The sequence below is a fragment of the Prionailurus viverrinus genome, chromosome D1 (genome assembly GCF_022837055.1).
Source record: "Prionailurus viverrinus isolate Anna chromosome D1, UM_Priviv_1.0, whole genome shotgun sequence".
Classification (NCBI taxonomy): Eukaryota; Metazoa; Chordata; class Mammalia; order Carnivora; family Felidae; genus Prionailurus; species Prionailurus viverrinus.
In genome coordinates, this window is record NC_062570.1 from 81,585,240 (window position 1) to 81,598,556 (window position 13,317).

A 13,317-nucleotide genomic window follows, 5' to 3' on the forward strand; every position below is an offset into this window, starting at 1 on the left:
CTCTCTGTCTCTCAAAATTAAATTAAATTAAAAAAAAAAAAAAAAGAAATCATCTACATGCCAGAGTAGCACATTCTGCAGTCGCCCATCCTGAAGCCCCTCAGCACTTTACCTGTACTCCCATCTTTACCTAATCAATTTATTCATTTCATTAGAAGACCAGAGGTAAAATTCACATGTGTTTCTCATTTCAGTCTTGAGACATCTGCAGACCATGATTCAAGGTGTCCTCTCTCTTTGTAGGAACTCACACCCCTGGTTGTCTGGGATCACTCAGATGATAGTTTTCTACTTTTCAATGGCCACAATATATCAAACTCTGTAAATTAACTAAAATTGATTTTGTACTTCATATGTGCATGCATAGCACTTTATAGTGATTATCCAAGTGGACCCTCACAAAGCTCCTCTGTGGTAGAAATCATTAATATTTATTCTTATTCTCATCATCTACGTGAAGAAGCTAAGGCATAACTCCACTTGTTTTAAAATTTGGTTAAACTGCTTATAAAAGTAGAATCATACATTGGAATGAGAGGGAGTTTGTCAAATCCTGTGTCCTAAGTTTTGGTTTAGAAAATAGAGTTGCCATATCTATTGCCCTCCTTTTTTATTATAAGTGTAAAGCAGTTCAGCCTTCAGGAAACACTGTCCTCTATAAGGCATATATATTCTCTGTGTCTGAAATTGTAACCCATGCAATAGTTTTTGAGGGGAGATATAAAGAACCGGAAAATGTGTCCATTTTTGGAATAGCTTATCTAAATTAAGTTTTAAGTATTCTAGAATGTAAAACCTTGAATAGCAATTGTGACGTAGACTTCTTACACTTTTTGACTGAACATTTGCCTTCTTAGCCTCTGTAAATGAAATCAGTATTTTCTGGGACTGAATTGCTTCTTAAAGCAGAATAATACTCTTAATTTCCGAAGTAAAGATTACAACAATTTCTCTCAATGATGGTGAGGGTATAGTGTTTATTAAAAGGCCTGAGGTTACAAACAGTAAAACCTAAATTCTTTATTTTAAATGAAAGGAACCTCATTGGTTTAAAAAGGGACTTTAAGAAAGGATTTTTAAGGGACTGTCAGAATATTTTCAATGAAAGAGAAATATATAAAGGCATTACTACATTATTCCAGTGATGGGCTTAAATTTAAAATTTCTGCAGCTTTCAATAAGCTGTTAAATTGTTCTGTAGGGAAAAAAATAGTAAAAGCAGTTCCGATTTAGTTCACATATACTAAGAGAATGTGTATCAATTTATCTTATGTGTTTCAGGGAGCCTACAAGAGTAGCCAACCCATCAAAACGCATGGACCTCAGAATAATAGGCATCTATTATATGAGCGCTGGGCACGCTGGGGAATGTGGTATAAGCATCAGCCCTTGGATTTAATCAGGTAATGTGGATGGATCAATATTAGATGCTCTATTATGCTGTTTTGTTGTCATTTTCATAGATTTGGAATTATTTCATTTAGCCACCAAATCATCTATATCATTCAGGATGCAGTTAGGAAAAAGAAGCCACTATAGGTCTTTCAATAAAGGAAACTTAACTTAGGGATTTGGTTATACAGGGGATAGGAAAGCTGGGAAATCAGGCAGGAATACTGAGGCAACAGCAAAAAATTGCTAACAACCTTAAGGCTGGAGGGAAAATGGGATAGAGTATATTTCAGAGCCCACCCCTTGGGCTCTTGGGCAGGAGCTATACCATCCATGACTAGGGCTGTGTGCAGAAAACTGAGTGTTGGAAGTGGAACCATGGAGAAGGCATGGCTATGCTGGAGGATGGCCAAGAAAGAAGGAAAGATCTTGTTTCCTTCTTCCTTCCACCTTTGACTCCTGGCCCAACTTAACCAGGAGCTATTTACAATGGAACCTGTGTAATTGACTTCCCTGTGAGAACAAACCAAAACAGGGAAAGGCAGAAAATGGATCTGAGAGCAAAGAGGAAAATGACCAACATGGCATCTATGCATATACTTGTCTTTCAACAAAGATTTTGTGTGTATCTATTCTATTCCAGGAAGTATATTTCTAGTGAGTAACTGCTCTCAACTTGAATTAGTCTCCAAATATTGTCACATTCATGATTTATTTAATTTTTGTGGGGGATAATATGTTCTTTTAAAAAAAATCAGGAAAATATATATGAAAAAGGACTTAAGTTTCTGGCTAACTATAAATATTCTTAGAATGAAAGAAAAAAGCATTCATAAGTTTATATATGTTAATATTTTGAATTCTTTATGAAATATAAATATCAAGAATAACTCATAACTGTTCCCAGAAGAACACTGATAGAACTGATAGAATAGAAGGAGTATCTGAAGAAAATTTAATAAAAGAACTATATACAGAAGTGTAAATAGTGTCAAGGGAGCAAACATGATGATGACGAAGCTTCCAGAGACTAGCAAAAGTTGGAGGTTGTCATCAATCCTAGGCCTGGAGGAACAAGGGGAAGGAAGAGTTGATAAGATTGGGTAAAAACAGAAGAGGGGGATGCCTGACAGAAGCTATAGTCTTAGGAAGAAAGCAGCTCCGGCCAGACCATGCACCAGGAGGGAGAAAGTCAGCAATACATCAATATCTCTTTGATCACACCCTGGGATCTTCTGCTGGTGGTACCTTCAGTTGGCCAACAAGTCCATCAGGAAGCCAGAGGAAGGGACGAGCATAAGTGATACAGTCCATGAAGGTGAGCCTCCTGGGGCACAGAGCAGAAAAGAAAAGCTTAGCACAAAGATCTGGACGTACGGATCATAATATCCAGCACCAAACCATTTTTATTTCAAACACATTTCAAACTTGGGCATATCCCAAATCGAGATGTTTTTATTACAATTCTTTCGATCAAAACAAATTATCAGATTCTGATTTACGTAGGGGAGCGAATTGTTATTTTAGGGATACGTGAACACAGTGAGATGTGCTGGTTCACAGAACCGTATTTACTAGGTACTAAAACAAAGTTGGTATTTTCAAGCAAACATTTCAGTGTCAATAATTCTCTTATTTGCTGGACACATTGCCATTGCTGCTTCAGGTCATTTCAACAAGTGATAAATAGAGTTATTTGGCTACTATTACCGACTATTTGGATATTGTCATTGAAGGAAATTTTTGCTTATGAAAATCATATATTTTGTGTGTACGTGGCTGAAGAGAGAGAGAGGAGATGAAGGAACCGCCCAAGCTGAAGGCCATAAAAGAGTATAGATAGCATTTCAACGCATTCCTCCTCTCTAGGAACCTGCTTGTTACCGAAATACAAATCAGATCAAAAGAGAGTGACTATGGGTGAAGTGTAGTGCAGAGTGATGCTAATAGCCACCCCCTCTTCCTCCTTGCCTTCTCATGGTTTTTGAGATATCTCTAGAGATCCTAGAAGATTGTGAATACCAGTACTCGAAGTCAAGGGGGTTTTCATCAGCTTTCTCTGCCTGGAAATAGCTTCTCCCTCTCCTGAACCAGATCTAAAATCTGCTGTAACCTATGTGATTAAACTACTGTCAAATAATATTGTTGCCCCTCTGGACTTCAACAATGTGTAATTGAAAATCTCAGTAGAATTCTGTCTGTATAAGGGAGGGTTGTCTGTGCAATGCTCTATGGTTGTTATTGTAAAGACATTCCATTATGTTAGTAATATGTGCTAAAAACCTACTCCCCTCACAGAGGAACACTTGTTAAAAGGAATAAATGGCTTGTTTGAAATACCTGTTAATATAAGCTTTCCTCTGAAGTAGAACATTATTGTTGTATGAGAAGTGAATGGACCACTGATCTATGTCTCCCAGGAGAAATCAATGTAAAAACAAAAACTTAGATAAATGATCCTTCATGGAAGATGACTCCATTTCTACACCTGGTAGAATATACAAAATTTTAATTGACATAATACAGAGAAAAAATAATAATTTTCAGAAAGAGAAGCCTTGTGAAGGGAAAAATAACAAGAAAAATTTCTTCCCAAAAAGAATCTCTGCCCAATTGCAGTATTCCTAAATGAATAGTAAAACACCAATTGTTAAAACTATTGCTGGGACAAAATTGTGTTACGTAGCCATTTTTAGAAGATAGAGACTAAGTAGTAATAGAGAATGCAGGAAACTATTATTTCTTACCAGAACTTTAGAAACTGTGTAGCAGTTGGTATTGTCAGAAGACTTTGTGAAAAGAGAGAATTGGGTAGTCATTAGAATTGTCCTATCCATCTGCCATTTCCATATAAACTATGCTCGTCAGCTCAAAGAAAATAAAACACATTCATTTCCTTAGCTTCATTCAATACTCCCTGTGGTGGGAGTTAGTGAAACAAGACACAGGTCCACTTCTAGGCACTTGCAGTCTTACGGGGAGGGAGAGGAAGAGAAGAGTGACAGATAATTAATTGTCTTAAAGTGTTGTAAATTTAGGACACTGGAATGTCAGTAAGGGCAGTATAGGAGCAAAATCAGGGCTATCTTACCCAGGGTTGTAGTGTAAGTCAGGAAAAGCTTCTTGTAAGAAGTGATACAAACTGAAGGATGCATACAGGCCAGACAAGGTAAGAGAGTCAAATGTAATATCCCAAAGTCAGGGAACAGCATTAACCAAGGAAAGAATCATGTGCCCCAGGAACCACAAAGTTAGCTTTGTTGTGGAAAGTGTAACATAATTGTGCAGACTGTGTCTAGCAGAAGGGAGTCTGGCCAAGGGTACAGATGGAGACTGAACTGGAATCTACTCTCAGCATCTACCTATAGGGGAGACTTCTTTCCCTAATTCACACAAAAGTAGTTTGGCTTAGTACAGTTCTGTGCATGTAAAACAAAGAGATTCTACTAGGAGAATGGAGAAAGGCAAGAGTTGGGCCATATTAAGAAATTCGACACAGAGAGAATACATTTTATAAAATTGCCCCTTCTAATGTTTGAAGATAAACAGCATCACCATCATTGGATTCATTAGCAAGTGGGAATATTAAGATACGCTACATGGAACTGAGCAGGAACTGAGCTGTTATATCCATCAAATTCTGACCAGGTGTGACAGCAACATTTGTAGTGTTGCTTACGTTACCTTAAGCTAAGAGTTTGCTTTCTTGTGCAGGCTATACTTTGGTGAGAAGATTGGGCTGTACTTTGCTTGGCTGGGATGGTATACTGGAATGCTGATTCCTGCAGCACTTGTTGGCTTGTGTGTTTTTTTCTATGGGATATTTACAATGAATGCAAGTCAAGTAAGGTAAGCTATTAACAGACTTATTAAAATGTGTTGGCCTTTATTCTGACTGGGCAAAATCTTTACGATAATGCTGACTATAAAAAACAAGTCATGGTGCTACAATTTATTTGCTGTTTTTTTTTTTGAGGGGAGGGGAAAAGCACTATTTTTAAAAGGCTATTCCATATTTTTATATGCAAATTCTATTGGGTAAGTTCTAAGACTGTTTCTCTTTATGCAAAATTTCTCTTGCCAGTACATCCCACATAATAATTCAACAATGCAATGAGAGTTTTATGTAATTTACATTTTCATAGTATTTGCTAGTCTAGAAAGCCCTCTCAGTACAGTAGTTCAAATAATTAGAATAGCTACAATTATTTAAACACTTACAATATACAAAGAGCCTCCTGTTAATGTTTTTTATTTTCTTTTGATATGAGCTTCACTACCACCCTTAGAAGTGAGTATTCCTTTTTGCAGCTGAGGGAACCTTACATAGTTAGAGAATAAACAAATACATAAGTATCTGTAGCACATGATTCCAGCTCTAAGTAATCCTCTCTCCTGAGAACATAAAATCAGTTTGTATTTTCTTCTTCTTCTCTATAAGAACATTTTTTTTAGTACCAGCTTAAGGTATCAAGACAGTAGTAAAATAAGGTTTCACAAAAATCAAGCAGTTATCAAAATGGTGATTTTCTGTTAAAGTTGAAATACTCAAGATTTGGGTAAAGGCACAATATATTATTATTCAGCAGAGATAAGACTCACCCCAGCATTAAAGAATCCTCTTAGCAGCATCTTCTATTTAATATATACAAGGATATCATCAAGTTCAGGCTTGTATGATACAGTTCAAAATACGAAACGCACTTTTTTCTCCTTTGGTCCATCTTTTAACCATGGCCTCACTACTGGGTAGTAATCATGGCAGTTAATGGGATCATAAAAATTCATTTCCTTGAATTTTCTCTAAATATGTATGTATATCTATATCTATATCTATATCTATATCTATATCTATATCTATATCTATATCTATATGATGCATATGTATATGTATAGCAATTTGCCTAAAAACAAAATACAGTAAAACCTTGGTTTGCAAGCATAATTCGTTCAGGAAACATGCTTATAATCCAAAGCACTCATATATCAAAGCGAATTTTCAAGAATCATCACCTTAATTGTGATCATGTGATATTTGGCATCACATACTATTTATATTCCAAGATATTGCTTGTTTATCAAGTTAAAATTTATTAGAAATGTTTGCTCGTCTTGCAGAACACTCACAGAACAAGTTACTCAGAATCCCAGGTTTTACTACTTTCTCTGTCCTAGAGTTAAATCCAGTTCCATGACCAACTTCCTTGATTTGGTTTCTCAGTGTCCCCTTGTTCTCCATGAAGGCCAACTATTAATTAGTTTGAACACTAAGAAACACTTACTATTCAAAAAACCATTCATCTGGTCATATGTTTATTTCAGAGATTTGCAAACTCACTACAAGTATGGAAGGCAGCATCTTCCAGAGCAAATTTGTGCCCAGTGGGAACATCCATCCCTATGTGGGCATATCTCTATATGCTGTTGAATCAGTATCCTCTGAGCCTAAGAAAACAGGTTGTGTACCGAAGTTATAGTGTCTTGAAAAGAAAAACTTTTTTTTGCTACTTTTCTATTCTCTGTTTCTATGACTTTGGCTTTTTTAAAGATTCACATATAAAGTGATACCATGCAGTATTTTTTTCCCCCTCTGGCTTATCTCATTTGGTATAATGCACTCAAGCTCCATGCATATTGTCACAATTGGCAACATTTCCTTTTTTCTCATGGCTGAATATTCCATTATATACTATACCACATCTCTGTCCATTCATCCACTGATGAGCACTTGGGTTGTTTACATATCTTGGCTATTGTAAGTAATGCTGCAATGCACATAGGAATGCAAATATCTCTTCAAGATCCTATGTTCATTTCCTTTGAAGATATGTAGATATTTAAAAGTGGGATTCCTGGATCATATGGGAGTTCTATTTTTAATATTTTGAGGAACCTCCATTTTGTTTTCCATAGTGGCTGCACTAACTTACATTCCCATCAGCAATGTTTTGATTATAGGCATCCTAACAGGTGTGAGGTGATACCTCATTGTGGCTTTGATTTGCATTACCCTGATGATTAATGATATTGATTCACCTTTTCATGTATCTGTTGATTTGTATATCTTCTTTGAAAAAGAATAATGAAATCTTTGAAATAGAATAATGTCTATTCAGTTTCTCTGCCCATTTTTTAAATCAGATTTTTTGTTTGCATTGAATTGTATGAGTTCTTTATATACTTTGGATATTAACCCCTCATCAGATATATGCTTTGTAAATATTTTCTCCCATTCTGTAGATTGCATGTTTGTTTTGTTGGTTAATTTTTACATATGGTGTAAGATAGGGGTTCAGTTTCATTCTTTTGCATGTGAATATCCAGTTTTTCCAACACCATCTATCAAAGAAACTATCCTTTTTCCATTATATATTTTGGCCCCTTTGTTGAAAAGTGCCCACATATACATGGGTTTATTTCTGGGTTCGGTATTCTGTTCCATTGATCTATGTGTCTGTTTTTATTCCAATACCATAAGTTTTATTATAGCTTTAAAATTAATATTATTTGAAACCAGGAGATATCATGTTTTCCATTTTGTCCTTCTTTCTCAAGATTGCTTTGCCTACTTGAGGTTTTTCATGTTCCATACATATTTTAGGATTGCTTTTTCTATTTCTGTGAAAGTACCATTGAACTTTCATAGAGATTGCACTGAATCTGTAGAAGTCTTTGTGTAGTATGGACATTTCCACAATATTAATTCTTCCAATTCATGAGCACAAAATATCTTTCTATTTATTTGTTCCTTTTTCAATTTCTTTCATCAACATCTTAGTTTTCAGTGTGTAGATCTCTGACCTCCTTAGTTAAATTTAACCCTAATTATTTTATTCTTTTTGGTGCAATTGTAAATGGGATTATTTTCTTAATTTCTCTTTTTGATAGTTTATTGCTAGCGTATAGAAATGCAACTGATAAGTGTATATTGATTTTGTATTCTGCAACTTTATTGAATTCATTTATTAGTTCTAACAGGTTTTTTTGGTAGAGTTCTCAGGGTTTTAGAAAACTATTCTTTTAATATGAATGGATGAAGACAAAAAATGATTCTCAGATGGTTAGCTATTGTTCAGATTGGTTCTATGGAGAACGTATTCACAAAGTTTTACCATGTGTTGTAGACTCTGTCCTCTACCCCTGCAAAGCTGAAAATGAGCAAAACAATGAAAGGAATAGATTTGCTCTTGCTATTGATTTATGTACCAACAGAGTAAATTAGACTTCTTGTATATAAGTACCTTTAGAACAAGGAGTGCTTTAAAAGGCATTAGCAAACTCTTTTCTTCAGCGCTTTATGGTATTCTATTACTGCTACTCTGTCACACTATAATTAACATCTTGTCAGACTTTCTATTCTAAACCAAGATAAGCATCACTGAATATCTTGACTTTCAAAACTTCATGGGACTGAAATTTTCTATTCAAGGTGTCAGACATGGTTAAGTCGTAGGTGTTATGGCAGGTCAGGAGAGGGCACGGGGCTTTTATTTGGTGTTGCATTGTCTTAGTATTATTTTATGAAACTCTTTATTTTTTATTACAAGGTAACAAAATGTTAAGAATCTGAAGATTGGGTTGTATTTATTGTGTTTCTACTGTCCATATTTATATAAATTAAGATCATATTACCTGTTCTGTAGCTCATTGTAGAATTATGTAGCAATCAATTTGTGGATTATTTATTGTATATATATGTACATGTGTCTATTTATATGTGTTCATTGGCCTTACCTAACCAAATGTGGTCAGATTTTTGCTGGCAGAGTACATATCATAGGGATGTGAAAATGAACAAGCAGGCAGATAAAATAGTTTCTCAGGTCCAGAACAAAGAGCAGAAGCCCCAACTTTCTGGTCCCTTCTTTCCTCTTTGGTATTAGAACTTGCCAAGAAATTTATGTGGTTTTCAGTATCAGACCAGCCTTTCAAAAACAGTTGGGTAATACAGGACCTCTTGAACCCTCTCCTGACAACATCCTTAGCAATGAAGTTTCTATTTATCTAGTGCCTACGATATGCCGGGCACAGTATCAATATCCCTTATGTAATATCCCAGCTAGATATTATCTTCATCTAGAGATGAATAAATAGATCCTCAGAGAGGTAAGTGACTCGGTCAGGAGAATGTATATAGTATGTGGTCAGCTAAGTTTTAAACCTTTACTGGATTCTTTTTAATTGTGGTAAGACCACTTAACATTAGATTTACCCTGTTGACAAAATTTTAGGTAGGCATTACAGTATTATTAACTCTAAGCACAATGTTGTACAGCAGATCTCTGGAACTTATTCATCTTCTATAACTGAAACTTTATATCTGTTGAAGAGCAACTCCCCACTTCCTCCTCTCCTCCCCTCTGGCGACTACGATTCTGTTTTGTTTCTCTCAGTTTGACTGTTTTAAATACTTAAAATATGTGAAGCCATGGAGTATTTATCCTGTGCATGGCTTATTTCACTTAGCACAATGTCCTCCAGGTTCATCATTCATGTTGCTGCATATGTGGAATTTCCTTCTTTTTTTTTTTTTAAGGCTGAATAATATTCTATTTTGTGTTTATACCACATTTTCTTTATCCATTCATCAGTGGACACTTGGGTTATTTTCGTATCTTGGCTATTGTGAATAATGCTGTAATGAACACAGGAGTGCAGATATCTCTTCTAGATCCTACTTTCAGTTCTTTTAGATATATACCCAGAAGTGGGATTGCTAGATTATATATGGTAGTTCTAGATTTAATTTTTTGAGGAACCTCCATATTGTTTCCCATAGTGGCTGCACCATTCTACAGTCCCGCCAACAGCGTGCAAATGTTCCAAAACCTCCACATCTTTGCCAACATGTGTTATCTTTGTTTTGTTTTATTCTGTTTGGTAATAGCAATTCTAATATCTTGCGATTTGGTTTACTTTTCCCCAGTAATTATATCTAATTCTAAAATCCATGTTTTGCTCATGCTTCCATACTGCTTTCCCTTAAACATACTTTCACATTTTCACTTTCCTCAAAATGGACATCACCAAGCACCTTTTCTGTGCTTTGTCATCTTTATAGGATCACAGGAGGGCCCGGGAGCAGGTCCAGACATCCACCCCCGAAAGGACAAATTGCTAGCTTCTCCTGCTATCTTAAGTTGGTGGTAATTATTATTTCCTTCAAATCAGCCCTTGGTGGTATGTCTGACAATAGATGTCAATAGAAAGCCACAATTCAAGTGGTGGTTTCTGTTACCAGGCTGTGCAGAAGATATGAAGAAACACTCATGCTGTGCACTCTCCCTCCCTCTAGTGGTTAACTAAACTCAAGGAAATTTGTGCTAGTATTAAATTCTTTATTTTAGGCTAAAATACATGTTGTCAAAAATTGTTTATTTGTTTTTATGTTACATACCGAGTTAAACATTGAACAACTTACCAAAAATGAATTTAATAATTCTGGAATTCAAAATAGTGTTCAGTCTGATGGTTTGGGATTCTAGACACGGTGTTTTGATAGATTTGTGCTTTTGTTTGACAATTTAGGAGATGGGAAATATGACGTGGTAAAAACTGCCTCTAATACTTTTTAGTATGGGATTTCAATTCAGGACACATTGTGTTATTCTTGAAACACAATGAATTTTAAATTGTAAGCAAAATTTCCTTCAAGGACTGTTTTAATTCTTCTTGTTCCTACAAATTAGTAGCATTACTAAGAGGAGGTATCATCTTTTTCTGTTGGTCTTTTAATATGTATGTTTTACCCGCTTTACTTCATATAGATCCCAATTACTAGCAAGATGGTGTGTGTGAAAGTAGGAGAATTATAGTATTTTTAGACCCATAACACTATCATCATCATTAATAAAAGTTTTACAAGAAAATTATTTATTTTATTTTTTAATTGCCATATTTTTTTATTCAATTACAGTTAGCATACAGTGTAATATTAGGTTCAGGTGTACAATATAATGATTCAACAGTTCTGTGAGTTACTCCGTGCTCATCATCAGAAGTGAACTCAGTCCCCTTCACGGGAAAGTCACTTTTAATATGAAATAAAAACATTTCTCTTTGAGATATGTTGTAGCTGATGGAGAACTTGACCTAGAATCACAAAAACCTAAATTAGGCTCCCTGAAGTACCTCTTTTTAGCTGTATGACCTCAAGCAAATTACTTAAATTAAACATCAGTTTATTCTCAGTTGTGGAGATAATTAACCATGGCAGGAGATTGCAGTGAGGACCAGACTTAATGGACATGAACCCACTTTTGTCCACTTTAAAGCATTGTATTACTATATAGTATTATTACTTACTATTTATTCCCACTTTAGAGTGAGATTTTATACATCCAGCATTTGAAATACATTGTTTTTCTGCTTCATTTGAGGGTGTATTTTTGAAAACAGTAAATTGTGCTGTAAACACTGCCAATTAAACCTTTATTAACAGTTGCATTTCCAGACTTACTGTCAAAAGCCTTTCAATTACTTTCAACATTTCCAGAGCAGATTTAATTAAAGACAATTTATTTAGAGACTACTAAGTGGGAAAGGGCCACTTCTGACAGATAAACGCACAAAACATTTTAAAATAGGTTGCTGTGAACTCAGGCTGAGAGGCTTTTGAGAAATTGTTACTGGTGCCCTACTCCTATCACAAGTCATCTAAAATGTATGCTGAGATCTTTAAAAGGTAGTGGGCATTAAACTGAAGAGACAAGTATTATCAAGTTATATTCTAATAGAAAATATAATAGGTTTCAGTAAATAAAGACTATGTCATGTCATCATGACTGTGTGTCAAGACACCACACACACAAAAAAAAAGTCAACTCCCTCAAATTTCTACTGAATGTGATGCCTCTGTTGACTGGAGGGCGAGTTATGAATTTGTGTGGATTTGTGTGAATTATGGGTGCTGTTCATCTTGGTGATTCTAAGGCGTGAGATGCAGGAGAAAGATTTGATTTCAGCTCAGCCACGTCCAAGCTGTGAGCTTGGCTGAAACTCCCTTGGGTGTTCCTTACAAGATTACCCTCAGTGCCATGAAATCATGTGTAACTATCTTTGTAACAAAGCCCACAAGTGTCTCACAAGTGTCAAATATGGCCTACTATCATTACCATATCCAGGCAGAGACTTCTAAAACTGAAGAAGTCAACAAAAATGTCCGTATCACAAATATCCTAAAAATGTGAGTTGGAACCACTCTAAGTTCTTGCTTACCTGTCCACCACTCCCACTATCCGTGTCTTCTTTTCCTCTCTGCCTTGCTGCTTCCCACAGGACTAGCCAGAGGAGCTAAGCACCTTCTTAAACGTGGAGGTTCATGCTTTCTCTCTCTTCTTTGGTTTCCCAAGCCAAGAAATTTGCAAGGCCACTGAAGTCTTCATGTGCCCTCTCTGTGACAAGAACTGCTCACTGCAGAGACTCAATGAAAGCTGTATCTATGCCAAGGTGAGTGTGGACCCTTGCATTCTCCTTCCCGAGCTCTACTTTTTCTCAGAAGTAGGTAGGAAAAAGTGAAAACTTGAATAGATCATCATTCGGCAGCAATTATAAAATGAGTATATTTTTATTTGAATATTTTAGTCTTCCTTTGTTTTTATAACCGATTATTGTCATATGGACATAAACTTCCACTTGGAATGACATATAGATTCTTTTTAGGAGAAGATGATTATATCTCTTGCTAATGATTAAATTTCCATCATCCATGAATACTCATTACAACACTTTTAATTTTAGGGGTACCTGGGGCTCAGTCGATTGAATATCCAACTCTTGATTTCAGCTCAGGTCATGATCGCAGGGTTATGGGATCGAGCCCTGCACTTAAGATTCTCTCTGTCCTTCTGCCCCACTCCCCAGTTCATGCTCTCTCTTTCTCTAAATAAAAAATAAAAACAAACAAAAAAACCCAATACTTTAATT

At 35.6% G+C, this 13,317-nt stretch overlaps 1 protein-coding gene across 1 annotated transcript in view; it reads left to right on the top strand.

The window, feature by feature from the left end:
• Positions 1-13,317, top strand: part of ANO3 (anoctamin 3) — a 434,362-nt gene that overhangs the window by 331,185 nt on the left and 89,860 nt on the right. Inside the window, exons 12-14 of the mRNA XM_047823497.1 lie at positions 1,282-1,403; positions 5,107-5,241; positions 12,744-12,840. Of these exons, the coding sequence (XP_047679453.1) occupies positions 1,282-1,403; positions 5,107-5,241; positions 12,744-12,840 (354 nt within the window). The remainder of the gene's footprint in view (positions 1-1,281; positions 1,404-5,106; positions 5,242-12,743; positions 12,841-13,317) is intronic.